At 38.2% G+C, this 24,944-nt stretch overlaps 1 protein-coding gene across 1 annotated transcript in view; it reads right to left on the reverse strand.

Annotated features, from left to right (window-relative positions):
• Positions 1-24,944, reverse strand: part of WDR64 (WD repeat domain 64) — a 122,550-nt gene that overhangs the window by 51,543 nt on the left and 46,063 nt on the right. The window contains exons 10-14 of the mRNA XM_061160259.1: positions 23,321-23,460; positions 10,553-10,679; positions 6,754-6,902; positions 4,528-4,651; positions 2,480-2,655 (exon numbers count right to left, since the gene is read on the reverse strand). Coding sequence (XP_061016242.1) covers positions 2,480-2,655; positions 4,528-4,651; positions 6,754-6,902; positions 10,553-10,679; positions 23,321-23,460 — 716 coding nt within the window. The remainder of the gene's footprint in view (positions 1-2,479; positions 2,656-4,527; positions 4,652-6,753; positions 6,903-10,552; positions 10,680-23,320; positions 23,461-24,944) is intronic.

Genomic DNA, 24,944 nt, shown 5'->3' on the forward strand with positions numbered 1-24,944 from the left:
CGTATGTGGAGCACACAAAATATTTCTTGAATTGTGTTGAGTTTAGTTGGAAATCAGAGGAAAGCAGTCTTCCCTGATTCCCAGATTAGACTAGGCACCACTTGCCATCATTAATTTCTATAGCACTTTGTGCAAGCATTCATAACACATGTAATAGGTGGATCAATATCAGTCCTTATTATTAAATTATAAGTTCCATTGTGAAATGGGAGATATCTTTCTGATTCATGGTAAACATTTGGTAAATGGTTACTGAAAAAAAATTAGTGAATAAATGAAAGTATTCAAAAAATTAAGTATGTAAATCAAACCATATTTTACTTTAAATAGGCAGAAAATAAGTGATAAGCAAATAATAAGATATCAATAATAATAAAAAATAATAGGTGTTTTCAACATTATCCTTATTGTAAATTTCCCCCCTCCAACATTAATAAAATACCCTAAAATGCCCCATAGATTTACTATTCTATACCTTACAAGGGGTTTCTTATATTTCTTCATTCTGTCAATCCTTAGTGAACACCTACTCTGGGCAGAGCAAGAATACAAATATGAATGAGAGGTTTTCAGTCCTCATCAAGTTCAATCTATGGCGTTCTGGAGACATAAAAAATCAAAATAATCAAAGCAAAAACTGCTATAGTAGATCTAAAAGCAATTTTGACATGGGAACAGCACCATGCTACATTTTGCAGTTTTTAAAAAGGAGTGTTTATAATAGCAGATTTTCTCTGTTGGGATTACACTAACTTGAAACAGAGAAATTAATACATTGTCACATATGAGAGTATATTACTAAGAAGTTCCTTTCTACAGTGCCAGATTTTTAGGTAGTAAGTGAGCTTGTTTTATTTATTACTTCTTTATTTTTTAAACATTACAGCAATTAAAGATTCCAAGGGATAAGAGGGTGGAGATGAGTTTGGTTTTATTTCATCTCTCTAGAAATTGAGTAGATTTGTAGACCAAGCTCTGATGAAAGTAAAATTGTCAACATGAATGACTGCATGAGCTGGGGCAAGGGGTCTGCATGTGTGTGTCAGGACCAGGTGGTAAAAAAATGGGAAATAAAGAAAAAGAATGTTCAGTCTAAGGCCATCCATTGAAAAAATGGTAAGCTATAAGAAAGACTAGTGCCATCTCTAGCCAAAACTTTATTTAGGCCCAAAGTTACAGTTTCCTAATGACCTCTTTGCTTTGTGTCATCTTTTAGGTTCTTCCTTCACAGGCTGAAAACCCACAAGTGTTTATGCCCAGTTTTCAAGGATAATGCTACCTGCAGTTTCTGTTTTCCGAAGGAATGTGGCTATGTTTAGATGATACTTAAATTATTGCTTTATTTTGTCAATTTAGCAGAAAAAAAGAAAAATCAGACTAAATGTTCATTTACTCATGTATTGACTTGGCTATCAACTTGTTTTCACTTTGCTACAAATTACTTAATACATAATTAAATAGAATTGTGTTGAGTCCTTGACTGTGTCTCAATTATCTAAAAGAACATTAATCTTTTTCCTTTGGTCTTTATGTTATTCAAATTTTAACCAGGTTTCTCAGTGTTTCATTTTATATATTGAGGAAATTGTGTCGATCAGTAAGAATTCCACATTCTCATCATAGCAGAATTACAATCTTTTAAAAGAAATATATAACTATTTCTTTCCACTGAAGAACTTTTTTCTAGTAGAGTGCCATTTTGGATTGCTCAGACAGCAAAGAAAGAGTAGTTGAATCAGGGAAGTTTTTCACTCCTATCTTCAAAAGGGGAAGAATAAGGGCAAAGAATCCTTGAGTTCTAGGCAGGGAAATATCCACTCAGTAGCTGGTGGGCTGCCGTCTGTGGGGTTGCACAGAGTCGGACATGACTGAAGCGACTTAGCAGCAGCAGCCAGGGTAAATGATCTAGTTTTCATTTTAAGTATGAAGAAGGCCTTAGGGTGCTTAGGTGGTGAAAGACACACAGGAAAAATAAATTTAGTCTACCTCAATCCTTCTAAAACATCCCTGAACAGATTGCCATGTTAACCGTTAAGTACACAAAGCAGTTTTGACGACAAACTGAAAAAGTGACTTGAACATCCCTGAATGCATTATGGGTTATATGGTTCAGAAAGGAATCATTGCTCCCTTTCATAAAGCCTACTGGGGAGCAGCTCTGCCAGTGAGTTATCCTCAGATGAGGATATAAACCATGTCAGAGGTGGTAGCTGTATGTAAATTTAATCTTTTTGATATCTACTCCAGAAGGATCCCAGCTAATCCCTTCAGCAAACATTGGATGGGCAGTGTCGACCAGCTATTCTTTTTTGCTCTTTGCTTGGACATGGGCAAGGTTAATTAGGAACATCCTAGGAAGGCTGATGGAGAAATACTATCCTCCGCTGGCTGGCAAGGGAAGAGTTAAATGCAGATTATCCACGCTCAGTTGATTTTCCCAAGAAGAGCACATAGAGTACGTGGAAATGAGATTGCAAACCTGGATCATTTTGATCTTTCCATTGCGCTCCAAGGAGAGGAGCAAGTATTGGTGTTTTTCTTGAGCTTTCAGGAAAATCAGGCGTTGCAGCCAGTGCTCTTCCTCTTTCCAGTCTTTCCCTTCTGGTAACACCTTCAACTCTTGTCCACTGCCAAAGTCCCAGATTTTAACTGTTCCTAAATACACAGAGAAAAGATTCGATAAGCAAAAGTCATTTCTAGAAAGAATGGTTTTTATCTCAGAGAAAATCAATCTAATTGAAAGCTTTCTGCCAGAATTTCTGCCAGAATATCCTAAGTTTATTCCCTATTGAGACTGACACATGAGTCTCCCTAGCCTTGCTGTGTACAAAATATATTTTTGTATGCCTTCATTGTCACAGACTGATAAAAAATGAACAGGACCAGGCAATGTCTTGAAATCTGTGAACATATTCTTTGAAATTCTCAGACTCTCCTGTGTGAGTTTTCTGTCTTCATTGGGTCTTTTCTGCTTTTATTATCCCAATGCTTTCCAGTTTGCTAAATACTCTCCAATATCTATCTATCTAAAATCATGCCACAGTGATTATTAACATTAAAAGGTCACTCCAATAGTGTCATTTCCTAAGGTGCTAACATATTTTAGAACTAGATCCTACTGGGTAATAAAAGGAGTAAAAGAATTCCCACAGGTAGAAAACAAAATGTTTTGAGTTGTTGGTTACATAAAAAGGAATGCAAAAAGGGTGTCAAGTTTCTTCTTACATTTGGAATCATACATTCTAATTAATTTTGTTCATGTAGGAGATCCTCGTGAAAGGGCCAGTTTAAATGATAGCATACTTATTGAATTCCTGTTTCTAGGTCATTACTCAGTGTAGAGAATTATCTTCTAACATGGATTTTTAGAGTGACCTCAGGTTGCATTTATTCACACCCTATCAACTCAGCATTATTTCATGTATATTGTTATCTGCTCACACTTTAAAAACTCTTTTACTCCAGATACTCAATCCATCAACTGGCTTACAAACAAGAATTTATCTAGTAAATATATTCCTAGAAGAAATACGGGCTTCCTTGGTGGCTCACCTGGTAAAGAATCTGCCTGCAATGTGGGAGACCTGGGTTTGATCCCTGAGTTGGGAAGATCCCCTGGAGAGGGGAATCACTATATATGTATAGTGATATAGATGGTCATATGGTCTAAGTCATGTTGTCTCTCTCGGACTTCAGAATAAGGTAAGGTGAAAGGAGAGAAGGCCGTTTCCAACAAGTTCTATGAACTCTCCACAGCAGCAAATGATACAGCCCAGTTGGAGCATGACATCCTCTCAGGGGTGACATAACATATGCCCTTAAGCATCTTAGACTTATAAACAAGTCCAATATAGAATCCTAAATGTGATATGGCAAAGTTGGATGGATATTTTGTCTGGTCCCATATTTTCAAGAAAAATATTATGAAAAGCACTAAATAGAATGTCTGTGTCAGCTGATGGGGCTTCCACTGGTGGCTCAGTGGTAAAGAATCCTCTTGTTAATGCAGGAGACATAGATTCAATCACCAGGTAGGGAAGATCCATTGAAGAAGGACATGGCAACCCACTCCAGTATTTTTGCCTGGGAAATACCATGGACAGAGGAGCCTGGAGGGCTACAGTCCATGGTTGGGATCACAAAAGAGTTGGACATGACTGAGCGACTAAACACCAGTAATAACTCTTATATGATGGTACTCAAAATTAGAGGAACAGAATGAGTCAGTGCAACACAGATAAGTCTCAGTCAAAATGGACTGAGATGGTATACATGAAAGACTTTGCAAACTGATAAGCATCTATATAAGTAAGGTATTGATTATGATTAACATCAATATCAGGACATTAATGCCCATTAGAGAAGAGCCCAGCACTGTTCAGTCAGGCACAGCAGTCTCACTGGCATGCTTACATATTCCAGCTCGATTCACGCTTCCCCTCTACCCCAAACAACTTGTGACAAGATCCTAGAACAAATTCTTGGGACACTAAAGCAGGGGGGCCATATTCTGGATATTAGTCTGACCATTATATGCTCCCGTGGCAAAAAGAAATCCACTTTCATCGATAGCTGCAGTAGTCAGTTCAACATTGAAGCCATGAGGGTCTAAAATCTGGTATATTTGGAGGCCAGTTTCGAGTTCCCATACCTACAAGAAAGAACAATAAAATACTTAATAAGACCTTCAGTTTTCATCAATTTTATAATATTCAAAATGGCCTCAAAATTAGCACAGGGCACACCTAACACCTTTTTCAGCATTCTGCCATGAATGTTGGTTTAATCAAAGAATGGTCTAAAAGATGTAGTCTGTCTAGTAGTCACTGTGCTACCCCAGAGTGTTTCTGTAATATATGTAGGTGGGATGAGACAAGCCACAACTGTTTCAGGCAGCCCCTGTCTATCTAGGAAGCAGTCAGATGCTACTCTCAGCATGAAGCAAGCTTAGCAGCAGGCAAGAAATGTAACAGGAGGTCAGTGGACAAAGAAATAAAATTGAATGTATTCTCTGTTGTCATTCATCCAAATTATCTAGAGATCATGGGACAGAATCTACAGTTAACAGTGTGAAATCGGAGAGAACCCGAGGAAAGGGCTCACTGACCTTTCCAAGGAGTGTTCTGATTAGGAACATGGGCCCAGTTCTTAACAGACAGAACAGGGGAGGAAGGGTGGGGGAGGCTGAGACTTCAGAGAAAGTTGGGTGTAATCAGAAAACCTAGAAACATGCCAAAGATCATCACTGTCTCTTTAGAAATGCAGCAGAAGCATGAGACCTGCAGTCTCGATCTCAATCTTTCTCTCTTCATGGATCTGCCAACTTCAGGTGTCTATTAGACTTCCAGTAAACAAACTGAACTGGCAACACAGTTTGAACTCGAGGTATTTGGAAACAGAGGCAGCATAAACAAAGGCCCAGAGATGGGAAGGGGCACAGGTTCCTCCAGGGAACTGAAAGTCAGTTGTTGCAGCTGGAGTGAAAGAAGGAGAGTGGGAGGAGATGTAGCTGGTGTAATCACTGGTCTGGAGACCAGATAACAGAGAGCCATTGACTGAGCTGTGGCAGAGCCAAGATCTGAATGAAGTCAGGCTGGCCTAAAGCCCATGCTCTTAACCTCTGTGCTCCCCTGGGTGTAGATGAGGTCCTAAAGGGAGAATGAGGAATGAAGACCACTACAGGAAGGGGTCTCAGGGGCCACCCATTTCCTGGCCTGAAGTATGATCTGTCTCCAACCAGTCAGGTATGAAAACTCACCCAGATGTCTTCGTTTCCCCTCCCCACCTTGCAAGGAAGACACTTTCCCTTTAAGAGGTCAGTATTTCATGAAGTCACCCGGGTTTTAGTTTCCCTCTACTTTTTCTGTAGGCATTATTAGAAATAACTGATAATTACATGAACTTAGGAGATTTTGGTCTGAGAAAATCTCCAGCAGATGAGCACAGAAGGTCAAAGGTTGAGAGGGAATTTGGAGTCTCTGAGAAATGCTTTCTCCTGCTCCCTATGTCTCCTTTTGGAGAGCATGCATGAAATAAAAGCATAAACACTTCAGGCAAACACCTCCCGCCATCACTGCTAGGTGAAGTCAGTGGCTGTAAATACAAATACAGTTAGGATGATCCAGAACTCTGGCCTCTAGGGCACACATTAATGACATGGCCTGAGGATTGCAGAGGAAAGGACATTGGTATTCACCTCAGACAAAGTTGGGTTCGTATCCCAGCCATGAGGCTTACTAGCTACATGAACTGAGGCAAGTTGCTTGATCTTTGAATCCTAATTTCCACATCTTTAAATGGAACCTCACACAGAGAACTAGTGTGAGGATTAAACAAGATTGTGGATTTAAGACACTTGGTACATACCCAGCACCTATAGGGGTTAGAGTAAACATCTATACATTTCTTTCCCTTCTTTTTAGCAGTCTCTTTCCTATAGCTCAGTTTAAAAATTTTTTACACACACACATGCACACACTAGGCTTTTTTCCTTGACATATTTCCCTTAAAATTCCAGTTTTAATCGTAAGAACTAGCTTCATTTTTTAAATGAACCTGTAGCCTAACAGCAAGCAGTCTGAGCTGCATTAAAAATCTTACTTTTCATGTATTTGTGAAAAGCTTAAAAACAGCTCTAACATAAGGTTCCATCATATATGCTGTTACCTTTATTTAATCACTCAAACACGCATCTATAAGAAGAGAAAATTCTATCTCTGCTTTTTTCTTCCTGAAGAGTCAATATGTACTCACCTTAATTATGGACTCAGAGCAGATGGTAAGTACTTGGTGAAAATATTTGTTGTAAAGCATGACATTGATTTCTCGTTCATGGGTGTGAGGGACCTGTTTTGTATCTTGTATCATCCTAGTTAAAGGATACATGTCCATAACACTAGATCCTTGAACAGAAATAAGAATCTCATAAATAACAAATATTAGGAGATTTGAACCATGAAGCATTTTATTCAACTAATTGTGTTTGGAAATAGCTGATCAGTGAGATTATTAACGCCTAGGAGACCGAACAAGGTAAAAATGCATTCATTTATTCAAAAACATCTTTGACTAATAAAACAAATATGGTTTAGCCAGAGAAAAGCATTCATTTTGGGCTTCATTAATTTTCAAGTGTAGGGCACTTGGACTTCCTTGATATCTTCTTTTCAGTGACTGCTATTCTCCTACTTTTTATAGTCTAGTTTTTTCCTTCTTCAGAGTGCCTGCTACATTATCTAGTGTACAGTAATAAAGATGATGGCCACCTTTTTGCTGATGGAAAACTTCCATTTAGTGATGAAATGTGTTAGAAAGCTGTTTCAACCAGTGAATAGTAAAGCACTCTATAAACATGATCTTGTGCTTCCTTGGTGACTCAGGGGTCAAAAAATCTACCTACACAATGCAGGAGATGAGGATTTGATTCCTGTGTCAGGAAGATCCCCTGGAAAAGGAAAGGCAACCCGCTTCAGTACTCTTGCCTGGGAAATCCTATAGACAGAGAAGCCTGGCCAGCTACGGTCCAGGGGGGTCACAAAAGGGTCAACGTGGCAACTAAACAGCAACAACAAAGCATGGTCTTATTAAAGGTAGTGCCTGAAAATGATTGCAAGCCAGTGCTTGCAACAATATTAAATAAGATTAATTTGCAAATTACCACAGTGAACTAGATGGAGAGCAGGTATTTCTTGATTGCATTTTTTAAATTTACGTGTTTATTTTAATTGGAGAACAATGACAATATTGTGATGGTTTTTGCCATACATCAACATGAATCAGCCACAGATACACATGTGTCCCCCTCATCCTGAACACTCCCTCCCACCTCCCTCCCCATCCTATCCCTCTAGATTGTCACAGAGCACCTGCTTTGAGTGTCCTGCTTCATGCATTGACCTCACACTGGTTATCTATTTTACATACGGTAATGTATATGTTTCCATGCTGTTCTCTCAAATCATCCCACCCTCTCCTCCCACTGAGTCCAAAAGTCTGTTCTTTACATCTGTGTCTTCTTTGCTGCCCTGTATGTAGGATCATCAATACCATCTTCCTAGATTCCATACATTAGCATTAATATACAGTATTTGTCTTTCTCTTTTTGACTTACTTCACTCTGTGTAATAGGCTGTAGGTTCATCCACCTCATTAGAACTGACTCAAGTGCATTCCTTTTTACAGCTGAGTAATATTTCATTGTGTACATGTACCACAACTTCCTTGTCCATTCATCAGGGCATTTGGTTTGCTTTTACAGTAATCCTATAAACTGCAAGTATGATTTAACTCTCAAAATCAACTATGTATTCTGTTTTAGTGTAATGTCTAGAAATATACATAAGGATCTCAAAGCATTCCACAGTTCAAACAGAAATGAAACTTCTTCCCTAATTTATTGGTGTGGAGATTAAGCTACCAAAGGCTGGCCCTTCTTTTTCTCAAGTCTCTCCATAGAAATCTCAATTGCAGCAAAATTTTCAGCAAGAGTTACTGAACACTTTCCTAAAGTATTTGAATTCTAAGATAAAGTCTACTCATGTGTAAAGAGAATGGAGGAGGCTCTTCTGGTAGTATGTCTCAATTCAAATACAGCAGGGAAATCTGAGAGGGATGTGGTAACCAGATAATCAAACAACACATGGAGCACCTTCATATTCTGCTGACTGTAATGGATTTCATCTGAACTGACAACAAAGCTAGATATGCTTATAAATAAGTGGCAATCCACTCCACGTTTGGCTAGATACACAATTTAGCAGTATAGAAACAAAGCAATACAGAGAAAGAAAGTAGATCCAGGAGTCAGAAACTTTTGTACTGAATCCCACCTGTATATCTCAACTAACGTCCTTATACTAATCAGCTGAAATATTTAATATTTAGTTTTATCATTTATAAAATAAGATGAACAATAATTCCTACTTCAATGGTGGTTGTGCAGATCAAATGAAATAAAGCCCATGAAAGCACTTTGTGAAGAACTAATCAAATGGTAGTTGTCTTATTAGAGTAACAAAAACAACAACGGTGGCAGTAACAACAGCATATTCTATAATGTGGTGTTGCTGTCCCTGGGGTTTATAAGATTACTATGGCTGCTTCATTTGAACAAAAGCACAAATTAAAATCTGAGAGCTAAGCTTCATGCAATTCTGATGTCACACTGATGGTTGTAGTCAATGTATGTGATTTTAGAGATTAAGCAATACACAGAGCTTTATATTGTTGTAAGAGTATTATCCGAACTACATAAAGTTAGGAAGAAATTTTGATCTTATGGTTGTCTTTTGTGTTTTTGCTTTTGCCTTGATACTTGAGGCTTTAGTTACTCTGATGATAAATGGGATGGAAATGCTGAGCCTAGTAAATCAAACATGCAAGTTGGGGCACTAAGAGAAAACTTGTTTGTAGCTGTTTTTATGTTATTCTTAGAGGAGATAGTATAGAGGAGGGGTACTTACAACTAGAGTTAATTTCTGTTTTAGAAGGTAGAAAATTATCCATCAAACATGAAGTTCTAGTTCACTTCTAATCCAGAAAACGCCTAAAAGTTAAAAATAGTTCATATTCTCCATCGGCAGTCATAGCACCAATCATTCTCTGCCCTATTAATCCCACAGGAACTCAGAGAAGGTGGTCAATAGGAAATGCAATCTGGGCTGGTGTTACAGAAGGAGGAACTATTGTTAATACTGTTCATTTCTTCTAAAGCTTCTTCTGAGGATATGCATGTGAGTAACGTTCAACCCAAATGCCTAACAGGGTCTTTTGTCTCTTTAGTAAGCATGTTTATCAGGGGCAGCAGGAAAAGGAGAAAAAAAATCTGTCAGCATCAGTGCGGGTGGCTCTGTCATTCAGAACCCTATCCTCTCTCTTCACTGGTCTTTGTCTAGAAGCAAAGGCAGGTGGGAGGGTCAACACCCTATCCACTGAGTAACTCTCTCAGCACCAGAGTACATGGGGCCAAAGCCTCTCTGAAGAAAAGGGGCACTGACTCAGCATGCTGGTGCAGCTGCGCTAAGATGGATCATGTTCCTGCTCCAACACTCAATGCAGAGCTGGATTTGCCCTATGTGTAGCAGCAGCTTTAACACCACCACTTGGCATCCTCGGTTCAAGACCTCATCCACCAAGCTGTAGAAAAATAGAAAGCTATAGAAAAATAGAATTGAATTCAGTTATCTATTGTGAGGAATCACAGTTTATAAATTCCCCATCTAATTTTGTTTTTCTTCTGGTCAGTGATCAAGTGCTAGTTAAAAAAAAAGATTTAAAAAAAATCAAGATTTTATTTGTCATTAACTGGGTGCAGGCATGCTAAGTCACTTCAGTTGTGTCCAATTCTTCATGACCCTGTGGACCATAGTCCGGCAGTCTCCTCTGTCCATGGGATTCTCCAGGCAAGAATATACTGGATTGGGTTGCCATGCCCTCCTCCAGGAGATCTTCCCAACCCAGGGATAGAACCCATGTCTTTTATCTCTCCTGGATTGGAGGGTAGGTTCCTTACACCTAGTGCCACCTGGGAAGCCCCTTAATTGAGTGCACTTACCTGTAATAAGCACGCGATGACTGGAATCAAATATCATACAGTATATCTGCATGTCTCCTGGTCCTCCCTGGCTATCGTGGAATACTTGTAATAGTGAAAGAGTCTGTATATCCCATACTCTGAAAACCTGGAGGGATAAAGAACATGGGTCACCATTTTTCTACTTTACTTTCCCTACTCAAAGCTATTGAGGTGAACTATCTTCATAATTTGCAATATGCTCTTAAAAACTTGCAGGAAAGAATGATTTGTACAATGAGCACTCATTTGCTAAACTTTAATTTGGTTCTTGATTCAATTGTTATTCATTAATGTCAGAAGAAAATAAAAGCAGTGACTAAAAGTTTGCCAATAGTAACTACATTTTTTCTGTCCTTAAAAAAGATAGGGGAAAGACATATAATTTATTATCCTTTAAGAATCTGGAGGAATGATAAAGGGCTCGTTATGACTAACAGTTTATCTGAAGCCACATTTCTCTTTACACTGTAGATTAGAAAATAGAGACATGGCATAGTTCAGGTGGAGGGTTTCAAACTGCTCTTTCATGACTAAGATGAGAACGTCTTACTAGATGAGGTTTCTAAGAACCTTCTGGTTCCTATCCAGGAATGAAGAATTACAGAAATCAATTTTTAGGGATGGTGTAGATATAGGAGGGACTTCCCAGGTGGCGCTAGTAGTAAAAAAAAAAACAACCAAACAAACAAGAAAACCATCTGCTAATGCAGGAGACCTAAGAGATGCAGGTTCAATCCCTGGGTCCCGACAATGCCCTGGAGGAGAAAGACTATAGGAAATACATTATCAGTGGTCTCCTTTGAGGAAGGAAAGAGACTTAGGTTAGTTACTCAGATAGAACTTGGGATAATATAATAGAACAATGAAGTACAAATTCAGCAAAACTAAGTCAAGTTTACTTTGTCACTTGAAACAGCTAGTCTTAGTATTCTTCATTATTCTTTTTTTTCTTTTTCAGAAAGCTACATTGTGATTAAATTTCAGGGAAGAAAGTGATTTGATCAAGGATTACAAGTCCTAGCATGCATCAGCATTAAGTAATATTTTTATGTCATAAGTCATTATTAAACACATTACCTATTGCTATATTATATAGTACTTACTAAATTGGAATAAATAAATAAATTTGTTGAATAAATGAGTGATAATTTTATACATATAAAGATTTGATAGGTAGTTTTGTTAACAGAAGTATTAACTTCTTACTTAAGACACTTAGAGTTAATTGAGTTCAAACTTCACTATTGTGAAGGCAGGTTGGTACTTATATGCAGGAACATTAAAATGTCAAAATCATGTGATCAGGAGCTTTTGCTCACATGTATACCCTCTACAGGTCACTATAGCTCAGAACCTGTGCAACCGGGAGTCGTTACTTCCTTCGTGCTAGTAAAAATGTAAGTTTGGGGAGTGTGAGGCGAGCAGAGTAACGCAGCTTAGATTAGGAGTAGACCTTCCTACTTGGTACCACTGTTTGCCAACTAGGACCAATTAGCTTTCACTTAATACTGACCGCTGTTTGCCAATTAGGAAATTAGGAACGGGGCGGAAACCCCCAGGAAAGTCCCGCCCGCGCAGAAGTATTGACCAATGATGCTGTGCAAACGTGTAACCAATCCGCTTCTCACCCTATAAATTTGTGTAATAGCTTGAGCTCGGGGCTCTCTGACTCGCACCACTGCGTTGGTTGCGGGCGGAGAGTCCTGGCTCGAGTCGGTAATAAACTTCCCTTCCTGTGACTTGCATTGTCTTGGAGGCCTTCTCTCTTCCCGCTCGGGGATTCGGACATCGGGCATAACAGGAGTAGCTACAATATTGAAACTTATCACTGTTTGCATGACAGAGTAGAGTAGTCCATTAGGACAATTTATGAAGTTGGGTTCAGAGCCTATTTATGAATTAGGTTCAGAGAGACAAGTAAGGGAAGAATCTAACAGTGAAATCAAGGAGTGTCAAAGAATTTTATCTGTTTTGTTTCCAGTTCTATTGTTTTGTTTGAGATGCTTCATGGTTGGTGGTCTTTTTACTGTTTGTGTATGCGCTCTCAACTGTGGTTGATGGAAAGAACAAAGTGCAAGTGAAAGTTGCTGTCATGTCCAACTCTTTGCAACCCCATGGATTATACAGTCCATGGAATTCTCCAGTCCAGAATACTGGAGTGGGTAGCCTTTCCCTTCTCCAGGGGATTTTTCCAACCCAAGAATCAAACCCAGGTCTCCCAAATGCAGGTGGATTCTTTACCCACTAAGCCAGAAGGGAAGCCCATGGAAAGAACAAAGGATGAAGCAAAAGAGGCTTTGGGTTTCAGTTCTAGTCCATCATTTAAATTTCTTAAGCCTCCGTATTCTTGTTTCTAGAATGGACATAATAACACCAGCACTCTCCACCTCAGTGAATCGATGCGATTATCTTTTGAAACCTGTGATGCTTTCTGGACAGTGATTCTATTTTCTACTTCTTTTGTGTGTTTTTAAGGAAGTGGTGATTGTTGGTCTGGCAGAAAGCACAAAACCCTTCCTCATTATGTTGCATCTCTCCTCTACATTTTTCTGCTGCCCTCTCCCCTTAGGTTGTTCTAGCTACTGTCATACCAAACTGCTTCCAGTTCCAAAAATCTCTTTTTCTCTGTCTCTGCACATTCACACATACTCTTGTTATCATCTACTGTTTCCTCTCCTCACTCTTATCTATCTAGCTAACTGCTGTCTTTCTTTAAATTTGTCATAATGATTATCAGAGTTAGAGCTGACAATGTTACGTCACAGCCTGGGTAGGAGGGGAATTTATGGGAGAATGGATACATGCATATGTATGGCTGAGTCAGTTGTTGTCCACCTGAAACTATCACAACATTGTTAACAGGCTACGCTCCAATATAAAATAAAAAGTATTTTTTTAGAAAAGAGCTAATTCAGGTCAGAACAGTGCAATGAACTTGCAGTATGGTGCCTTGATGCACCATTTCTTCTCCAAACACAGAGAGATAGTAAAGTTAAAAAGAGAAAGCAGAAAGAAACAAGGCTTCAAAGCAAGATATGTAATCTCTAAAGATCTAAAATAACTAGAGGAGGTGATTGAATTCCAGTTGAATTATTTCAAGTCAAAAATGATGCTGTTAAAGTGCTGCACTCAATATGCGAGCAAATTTGGAAAACTCAGCAGTGGCCACAGGACTGGAAAAGGTCAGTTTTCATTCCAATCCCTAAGAAAGGCAATGCCAAAGAATGTTCAAACTACCACACAATTGCACTCATCTCACATGCTAGCAAAGTAATGCTCAAAATTCTCCAAGCAAGGCTTCAACAGTTCCTGAACTGAGAACTTCCAGATGTTCAAGCTGGTTTTAGAAAAAGCAGAGGAACCACAGATCAAATTGCCAACATCCGTTGGATCATTGAAAAAGCAAGAGAATTCCAGAAAAACACCTATTTCTGCTCTAATGACTATGCCAAAGCCTTTGGCTGTATGGATCACAACAAACTGTGGAAAATTCTTCAAGAGTTGGGAATACCAGACCACCTGATTTGCCTCGTGAGAAACCTGTATGGAGGTCAAGAAGCAACACTTAGAACCAGACATGGAACAACAGACTGGTTCAAAATTGGGAAAGGAGTTAGTCAAGGGTATATATTGTCACGCTGCTTACTTAACTTCTTTGCAGAGTACATCATGCGAAATGCCGGGTTGGATGAAGCACAAGCTGGAATCAAGATTGCTGGGAGAAATATCAATAACCTCAAATATGCAGATGACATCATCCTTATGGCAGAAAACAAAGAGGAATTGAAGAGCCTCTTGGTGAAAGTGAAAGAGAGTGAAAAAACTGGCTTAAAACTCAACATTCAAAAAATGAAGATCATGGCATCCAGTCCCATCATTTCACGGCAAATAGATGGGGAAACAATGAAAACAGTGAGACTTTATTTTCTTGGGCTCCAAAATCACTGCAGATGGTGACTGTAGCCATGAAATTAAAAGACACTTGCTCCTTGTAAGAAAAGTTATGACCAATCTAGACAGCATATTAAAAAGCAGAGACATTACTTTGCCGACAAAGGTCTATCTAGTGAAAGTTGCAGTTTTTCCAGTAGTCATGTATGGATGTGAGAGTTGGACCATAAAGAAAGCTGAGTGCTGAAGAATTGATGCTTTTGAACTGTGGTGTTGGTGAAGACTCTTGAGAGTCCCTTACACTGCAAGGAGATCAAACCAGTCAATCATAAAGGAAATCAGTCCTGAATATTCATTGGAAGGACTGACTTTGAAGCTGAAACTCCAATAATTTGGCCACTTGATGTGAAGATCTAACTCATTGGAAAAGACCCTGATGCTGGGAAAGAATGAAAGCAGGAGGAGAAGGGTATGACAGAGGATGAGTTGGTTGGATGGCACCATGGACTCAATAAGACATGAGTTTGAGCAAGCTATGGGAGTTGGTGATGGACAGGGAAGCCTGGTGTGCTGCAGTCCATGGGGTCAGAAAGTGTCAGACATGACTGAGTGATTGAACTGAACTGAACTGAACTGAATAGATCCAACTAAGAGAGGCATACAAAGCAATGAGTGGGCTCCGACCAGAGCCTGGGCACTGTCTGGGGCAGAGTGCCAGCAGGGGAGCAGCTCTGGCAGGGCAGACAGGACCCAAGCACTCTCACCACTCCATGGCAGTGCCCAGAGCACGTCTCCTGGTTCAGGAAAAGGAGACTGAGAAGGAACCAAACCAAAGCAACCTCTGGTTCAGGGACTGGATCTATTTCTAAGCTGAGGCCTACGTGCCTATGTGAGGAGATATGGAGTAGCAAGCATATGGATACACACACACATATGCAGACATCGTGCTCCTAAATATTAAAAAGAAACCTATTTTTAGAAAAGTTTAGAGGAGGATATCTTTATGAACTTGAGTTTAAAAAGATTTATTTTTTTAAAAAGTCATTATTTTATCTTATTTTTTTCCACCGTTTTTAAAAGTGAATAAGCTAAGCAAATACATATTTTAGATTCTTTTCCCATGTAGGCCATACAGAGCATTGAGTAGAGTTCCCTCTGCTATACAGTAGGTGCGTATTAGTTATCTGCTTTATTTATAGTAGTATATTTATGTCAATCCCAATCTCCCAATTTACTGCTCCTTCTTTCCCCACTGGTGACCCATAGGTTTGTTTTCTACATCTGTGACTCTATTCTGTTTTATAAATAAGTTCACTGATACCATTTTTTAAAGACTTCACATATAAGCAATATCATATGATATTCATCTTCTGTTTTCCTTCACTTAGTATGATGATCTCTAGGTGTATCCATGTTGCTGCAGATGGCATTATTTTGTTCTTTTTATGGTTGAGCAATATTCCATTTTATATAACCACATGTTCTCTCTCCATTCTTTTGTCAGTGGACATTTAGGTTGCTACCATGTCTTGGCTATTGTAAATATTTCTGCGAGGAACATTGGGGTGCATGTATCTTTTCGAAATAGTTTTTGTTCTTGCCAGATATATGCTCAGGAATGGGATTGCTGATCATATAGTAACTCTATTTCTAATTTTTTAAGAAATCTCCCTACTTTTTTTTTAGAGTGGTAGCACCAATTTACATTTTCACCAACAGTTAAGGTTCCCTTTTCTACATACCCTTTCCAGTGTTTATTGTTATATATATGTTGATGGTGGCCATTCTGATTGGTGTAAGGTGATATCTCATTATAGATTTGATCTGCATTTCCCTAATAATTAGTGATGTTGAGCATCTTTTCACATGCTTGTTGGCCAACTGTATGTTTTCTTTGCAGAAATGTCTATTTAGATCTTCCTCACATTCTTTGTTTTTTTTTTCATACTGAACTGCATAAACTATTTGTATATTTTGGTGGTTAACCCCTTGCCAGTCACTATGTTTGCAAATATTTTCTCTCATTATGTGGGCTGTCTTTTCATTTAAAATTATCTTTAATTTGAGGATAATTGCTTTATAATGTTGTGTTGGTTTCTGCCATACAACGTGAATCAGCCATAAATATACATATGTCCCCTCCCTCCTGAACTAGATCACTTACTCTTTCCTCTGCATCATTCAATTTACTACTTATGGCTTTTTAGCTCAGCTTTCATCTTGGCAAATGATTTGTTTTCTAATTTTAATTGGCTCTTCTTTGTAGTTTCTTGGTTTTTTTTTTTTTTAAATACTGTTAAGCATTTCTATCAATAGCCTTTCTTAATTTCTTCAGTATTTTTATTATCTTGGGATCTAGTAGGCTAGACAGGTCTGTTTCATTGTTTGTTCTTTCATGGGAATTCTCTTGATCTTTTAACTGAGAGAGGTTCCTGTGCTTCTTCATTTTACTTATATTTATCTATGAGTTTTGACAGTTACCACTGTCATCTTGAAGGGCTGCTTTCATATGAGACCATCCCTGTGTAGCCCCCATGAGTCTAACATTTTTGGCACAAGGGCCCTTTTTAAGTACAGATGCCTGACACATCTTTCCTCAGCGTGCCACTCTTTTCACTTGAACACTTAGGGGATGATGTGGTGTTATTAACTCTCTATTTTCAACTGTTGTATCTCAGGGAAGAGGGAGGCCAAAGAGGAGAGATATGGGGGAACCACCAGTTGGTGGAGTAGTCAGAACACAAACAGTATCTATCGATTATATGGGCATGGTGTATAGTGCCCCGAAACAATTACATAGTAACATCAAAGGTCACTGATCACTATAACTAATACAGTATTAATTGTGGAAAAGCTTGGAATATTCCAAGAATTACTAAAATTTGACACAGAGACACAAAGTGAGCAAATGCCATTGGAAGAATAGTGGCGATAGACTTGTTCAACTCAGGGTTGTGGCAAACCTTTACTTTGTAAAAACCTCAGCTTCCTTGAAGTGTAATAAAACAGAGCACAATAACACAAGGTCTGTCTGTATTCTATTATCCTCCTCAACTTTCTCAAATGGCTCATCCAAGGTCATAAATTATTAGAGCCAGAACTTAAATTTAGGTTTAGCTGATTTCAGAGGCCATGTGCTAAGCCATGTGCCTGGAATTGAGACAGGGCAGGAAAAAATCTTCACTTAGGACATTATCTTAGACATAGTCATGGATAAGATGAAGTCCAGCTGAGCAGCAGGCCAGATGGGCAAACCTCTGACTTACTAGGAGTTATCCACTTGGCACTTGGTTTCAGGACATTGTTCTTGCTCTAAGCCATACCCACAGCCTAGTTAAGCTTTACCTTTTCTTGGGTCCTTTCATATCACTTTCCAAAGTGAAAATCTAAGAAAATAACAATGTTTAAACACTCATTTTCATCTGTTATAAATCATAAAAGCATGGCTTCTCCTCAGAAAAATAACCGCTGATAACTATAGAGTTGTGCTTGGGAAGATCACGTGCATGCTAAGTTGATTCAGTTGTGTCCGACTCTTTGTGACCCTATGGACTACAGCCTGCCAGGCTCCTCTGTCCATGGGATTCTCCAATCAAGAATACTGGAGTGGGTTGCCATGCCTTTCTCCAGGGGATCTTCCCAACCCAGGGATCAAACCTGTGCCTCTTATGGCTCCTGCATTGGCAAAAGGGTTCTTTACCACTAGCGTCACCTGTCAACCATTATTCTTGTTTTTGTTAGTAAAATAAAAGCCACTGGAATTTATATTTCTCTCTATTTTTCAATGTTTTTCAGTTCTTCAGGAGCATAGCTATTAAATACTTGAGCTCTGCAACTAGAAAAAGAATTTTACCAGTTGCAGAAGAAAATAATATCCTGGTGGAAAGTCTGCAAATCTCAGAGGAAGGATGAAAATCTACTTTAAGTGCTTAGAAAAAGGCACAGAGTAGGCATATGACTACCCATGGTGATTTATTAAACCTCAATGTGACGAAAGCTAATTTATATGAAGTAATGTGTAGGAATGTTAAATGTGTAAAACCTATCTATGATTTTTGCTGAGGGGAAGGAGACAGAGAAGGAGAAGAGGAAGCTAGCTTAAGCAAAAATATGTGTGTGCCTGGATTGCCATTCTTTGCGTCTAAATTGCTCCTTTCCAAGATCTTCATGGGGCTGGTTCCTCTGGTCATTCAGGTTTCAACGTTTACGTCACCTCTTCAGAGGTGATACTCAATCATATCACATTATTGTATTTTCTATTCATTGAAATAGTTATCATTCTGTTTTCTTATGTGTTTGTTACTTTGCTTGTCTCCCTCTTCCCCTAGAATATAAACTTCCTATGGAAAGGGCCCTGACTGCCTGGTTCAGTTTTCTGTCTCCAGAACCCAGAACAGTACCTGAAACAGACAGGACACTCAAGAAAGAAATGCTTGCTGAATAACTAAATGAATGATCTCTCTATAGCAGTCTTGTGAGCTAAGCACCACTACAATTTACAGACAAAGAAAGTGAGGGGAAAGATATTAAGTACTTTGCCCAAGTAGAGCTGTAGGGTGCTTGAAAGAACATCTCTGAATACATTCGCTACATCTAAAAGAAACTGGAAAGCTTGTCTCTGCTGTCTCTTCACCTCTGGACATGAATGGCCTGAACTTTTTTGTTTGTTTTAATTTATTTATTTATTAATTGAAGGATAATTGCTTTACAGAATTTTGTTGCTTTCTGTCAAACCTCAACAGGAATCAGTCATAGTAAGTAAGTAAAGTAAAGTCACTCAGTCGTGTCTGATTCTTTGCGACCCCATGGACTGTAGCCTACCAGGCTCCTCCCATGGGATTTTCCAGGCAAAAGTAATGGAATGGGTTGCAATTTCCTTCTCCAGAGGATCTTCCCCACCCAGGGATCGAACCCAGGTCTCCCACATTGTAGGCAGACACTTAACCATCTGAGCCACCAGGGAAGCTGAATCAGTCATAGGTATACATAAACCCCCTCCCTCTTCAACCTCCTTCCCATCTCCCTCCCCATCCCACCCCTCTCGGTTGATACAGAGCCCCTGTTTGAGTTTCCTGAGACACACAGGAAATTCCCATTGACTATCTATTTTACATGTGGTAATATAAGTTTCCATGTTACTCTCTCCATACATCTCACCCTCTCCTCCTCTGTCCCCGTGTCCGTAAGTCTGTTCTCTATGTCTGTTTCTCCATTGCTGCCCTGCAAATAAATTCTTCAGTACCATCTTTCTAGATTCCATACATATGCATTAGTATATTTAGTTTTTATCTTTCTCATTCTGACTTACTTCACTCTGAATATAGGCTCTAGGTTCATCCACCACATTAGAACTGACTGAAATGTTTTCCTTTTTATGGCTGAGTAATATTCCATTGTGTGTATGTACCACAACTTCTTTATTCATTCATCTGTTGATGGACATCTAGGTTGCTTCCATGTTCTAACTATTGTAAATAGTACTGCAATGAACAATGGGATACATGTGTCTTTTTCAATTTTTATTTCCTCAGGGTATATGCCTAGGAGTGGGATTGCTGGGTCATATGGTGGTTTTATTCCTAGTTTTTTAAGGTATCTCTATCATAATGTTTTAGTTTTTATGTCTCAACAATCTTACTATCTTTCCAGTACCATTTTAAAAATTAAAAAGTCTTTATTATTAAAGCAATGTATATTTTTTGTTAAAAAGATATAAATACAAGAAAGAGAAAGAAAAGAAAAAACACAAAAAGGGAAGAAAAATTAAATCCATCCACAACCTTGCTACCCACATAATCACTATCATCCCTGATAATATATGATAGACACATATATTAAAAATGGGTTAATATCTTACATACTATTTTATTATATTTTGCATAATACATTGTGTATACATTTTCATATCAATATTTATCCATATGATGTTGAAAGTCTATGTGACAAGAGATATCATAAATTGCTGATTTAAGCAGAGGAGGAATTAGAGAAAGGTGGTCAAATGATACAAATTCCAGTTAGAAGATATATAAGCAGTAGGGGTGTAATGTATAGCATAATAACTATAGCTAACACTGATACATGACATATATGAAAGTTGCTAAGAGAATAAATCCTAAGTATTTTCGTTACAAAGTTTTTTTAATAGCATTTTTTTTCATTTTTTGGTTTCAATATTAGATAGTGAATGCTCATTAAACCAACTGTGGTAATAATCATTTCATGATGAATGTAAGTCAGATCATTATGCTTAATGATACATTAATCTTAATCTCATACAGTGTTATATATCAATTATATCTCAATAAAACTGAGGGAAAATAAATTACTGAATAAAAGCCTTGTTTTTAGAAACTGAATTTCTCACTCCCTATCCCTTACCTTTCCTTTTTATCTTCCTTTTTATTCTTTTTCTTTTTTCTTTTTTAAGCCAATACAAGCAATAGCACCATAAACGTCCTTTTACATTGATCTCTGGGCACTTATCTGATTATTTTATTAGAATAAATGCCCCCCCAAATTTTTGCCAGCTTTAACCCCAGCAGCACTATGTAAACATGCCTGTATTCTTTCCCTTCTCCTTCCTTCATCCTATTTTCCTACTGATTTGTTGAAGTTTTTTTTTATTTGTATAAGAATATTATTCCAGTTTATGTCATTTATGTTACACGCTTCTCCCTCTGCTATCTGTCTTAACCTTTTTTATGGGGGTAAGTTTATTTAATGCAAGTATAGAGATGTCATTTTTCTTTACATGTGCAAAATTGGGATAATTACAGGATTGTTACCAGTATCAAATAAGTTGTGATGTAAAATAATGAGGACAGGGCCTGATTCTTGGTAAGCATTTGATAAATGACAGCTTTTATAATAATTTACAGTTTGAATGTTTAGGTAGTCACATATTTTTTCTTTAGTTGTAGATGTTATACATAGGAATTACCTGATGGCTATATGAATATTAACCTGTGTTTTCTTCTGGAAAATTTTACAAATACTATGGTTTTATATTTTACATTTAAAATATTTAATCCATATGGAATGTATTTTGTTGTTAATTATGAAATAATGATTTGATTACTTTTTTTTCCTAATATGGTTAATCAGTTTTCCCAACATTTAATGAACAAACCATCTTTTGCTCACAGACTTAAAATGCTACTTCTATCATATATGAAATTCCTATTTACACTCATGTGTGAATCTTCTCTTGTTTCATAGATGTGTCTATTGCTGCATTGACTGCTGTTCTATTTACTGAGGCTTTATTAAATGTTTTAATATCTGATAGGGAAAGTGTCATCTTGCAATCTTATTTTCTAAAGTTTCTAGGATATTTTTGTATGTCAACACCATTATAGTAACTTTAGATTTGGCAAACTGCAGTCTAAATAACACTTTCCTGTCTGTGCCAAGTCGCTTCAGCCATGTCCAACTGTGACCCTATGGCCTGCAGCCCACCAGGCTGTTCTATCCATTGGATTCTCCAGGCAAGAATACTGGAATGGGTTGTCATGCCCTCCTCTAGGGGATCTTCCTGACCCAGGGATTGAATACATGTCTCTTATATCTCCTGCATTGGCAGGTGGGTTCTCTACCACTAAAACCACCTGGGAAGCTCCTAAATAATCCTAAATAGCATTAAATATACATAGCTTAATTTGATGCAGAATATCTTTTACAGTACTATACTCTCATTTAGGAAAGTCCCTACATTCATGTTCTTAAATAAATGTACCTAGAACTTCATAGTTATCTTAACATTAATAGTGAATATTGTTTGTTAAGATTATTTCTAGGCATTTCATACAATTTTGCTCTTGTGAATGCTAACCATTTGACCATTTTTTCCTAAGTGGTTTCTGTTCTTACACAGAAAGTTATTTTTATAAATTGCAATCATGAATATAACCATCCACTTTACTGAATTTATCTGTCCTAAAACTTTTAAGCTGGTTTTCTTGAATTTTCCCAGCAATCACATTATTTGCAAATATGCAGTCTCCTCATTTCTAACAGTCATAAGTCATTTTTTCTTTTTTATTACTTTGTTTAGAACATTTAAAACACTGTGTAGTGATAGCAACAACAACAGAAATACTTTTTTCTTTCTTCGCTTTTTTAAAAATTGAAGTATGGTTGATTTGCAATGTTATGTTAGTTCCTGGTGTAGAGAAAAGCGATTCAGTTATACAAATATATATACTGTTTTTCATATTCTTTTCCACTATGGTTTATCACAGGATATTGATATAGTTCCCTGTGCTATACAGTGGTGGTGGTTTAGTCACTCATTCATGTCCGACTCTTGCGACCCCATGGACTGCAGCCCACCAGGCTCCTCTCTCCAGGGATTCTCCAGGCAAGGATACTGGAGTGGGTTGCCATTTCCTTCTCTGTACTATACAGTAGGACCTTTATTTTGTTTATCTCATAGTTGTTTATCTATTTTATATATAGTAATTTGTATATGCTAATCCAAAACTCCTAATTTATCTCTCTCCCACCCACTTGCCCTTTTGGTAACCATAAGTTTGTTTTCTGAGTCTAGAAATCCTTATTTTTTCTGTCTTTAATGATCACAGAAGGGCCACATTATGTTTTACTATTGAGAATAATGGCTCCCTTCCCAATGTTATATTCCTTTTACTCTTGTCTTTAAGCATATGTTCTTTCTCATGTTGATATCAACAGAAACAGAGAACGGTGACGTCTTATTTTCTTACCCATATTAACAATAGTTTTCTCTTTGACTATCAGCTATTTCAGTGAAAGACTGTATGTATTCTATATTTTCCAATAGTTGACTTTAAGGGAAAGAATTGTTCTCTTTCATTTTTGTTTTCTTTTGGTTACCTTTGCAGAAGAAAGGCTGATAACATGTTGCTCTTTCTCATTTGTCACAATCTCGGTGATACTGAACATGTGCCCCACAAGTTTCCCCACTGGCTTGGTACTGATGTTGGGGTGCCACAACCGGAGCACTTTATCATCTCCTGAAAGAAGGACATGTGAAGATTGTTTATGTTCTCAGGGATGCAGGTGGTCACAGTTTAAGAGTCTTTCTCATCTTTAATCATATCCTAATAGCTCAGTTGGTAAAGAATCTGCCTGCAGTCAGGAGACCCCAGTTTGATTCCTGGGTCAGAAAGATCTGCTGGAGATGGGATAGGCTACCCACTCCAGTATTCTTGGGTTTCCCTTGTGGCTCAGCTGGTAAAGAACCCGCCTGCAATGTGGGAGACCTGGGTTCCATCTCTGGATTGGGAAGATCCCCTGGAGAAGAGAAAGACTACCCACTCCAGTACCCTGGCCTGGAGAATTCCATGGACTGTATAGCCTATGGGGTCACAAAGAGTCAGACATGACTGACTGACTCTTACTATCTTTCTTCTAGTATGAAATCACAGTCTGTTTCTTCCAGGATGCTATGATTGACCTGCTTTGGATCTGCTTCTTCTTGTCAAGGCTGTTTTGTAATCATTGTATTTACATACATAAACTTGAGTTCTCATAAATATTCTATGAGTCCTTTTCTTGATTTAATATGTTCCTACTCATTTATGCATTAAGGTATTTTATGTGCACACTCAGTCGCTCAGTTGTGTCCGACTGTTTGCAACCCCGTGGACTGTAGCCTGCCTGGCTCCCCTGTTCATGAAAATTTCCAGGCCAATAATACTGGTGTGGGTTGCCATTTCCTACTCCAGGAGATCTTCCCAGCCCAGGTATCAAACCTGTGTCTCGAGTCTTCTGCATTGGCAGGTGGATTCTTTACCACTGCACCACCTGGGAAGCCTGAGATTGAAACTTAGAGGAGTTAAATAACCCATCCAAAGCTTGCTAGTAAAAAAAAAAAAACAAAAAACTAGTATTTGTTCCTAGACAGTCTGACTCCAGAGCCCAGGCTGAAAGCCATCATAGTCTTAGTATCCCAGCTTGACAGATAAGGAGTCAGGCCAGCAGAATAGCTCAGTCCTCCCATCTTTCTCCTCAAGTTTCTTACATTTGTCATCTTTCCGCTTACTCTCAGCAGATAATCTGAGCCACTAAATGTTGGTAGTTTTAAGCACTCTATCATTAGTCTGCTTCTCTGTTAATGTTAAACCATTGGCTTTTGACCTTTTTGTCAAGGACTCTTTTGAGGATTTGATAAAATTTTGGACTCTCTCCAGAAAAATGCATGTAGACACACAGTTATTCAGCCTAAGGGGCTACAGGACTCCCTTACTCCCACACATGGGCCCTAGGCTAGGAATTCACACTCTCACACTGAAACAGATTCTAGAGAGATTAAAGGTAAACTGTAAAACAAACAAAGTTGTAGTAAATATAGGAGAATTTGTTTCACACACTCTCAGGCTGGGGAGGGCCTTTCTAAGTTTGCCACCAAACCAAAAAGGCACAAAGAAAAAGAATGATAGATTTTACTTTATACAAACTTAAAAATTCTCTAAAAGGTTTTGTTAGCAGTAAAGTG

The sequence above is a fragment of the Dama dama genome, chromosome 14, assembly GCF_033118175.1.
Source record: "Dama dama isolate Ldn47 chromosome 14, ASM3311817v1, whole genome shotgun sequence".
Classification (NCBI taxonomy): domain Eukaryota; kingdom Metazoa; phylum Chordata; class Mammalia; order Artiodactyla; family Cervidae; genus Dama; species Dama dama.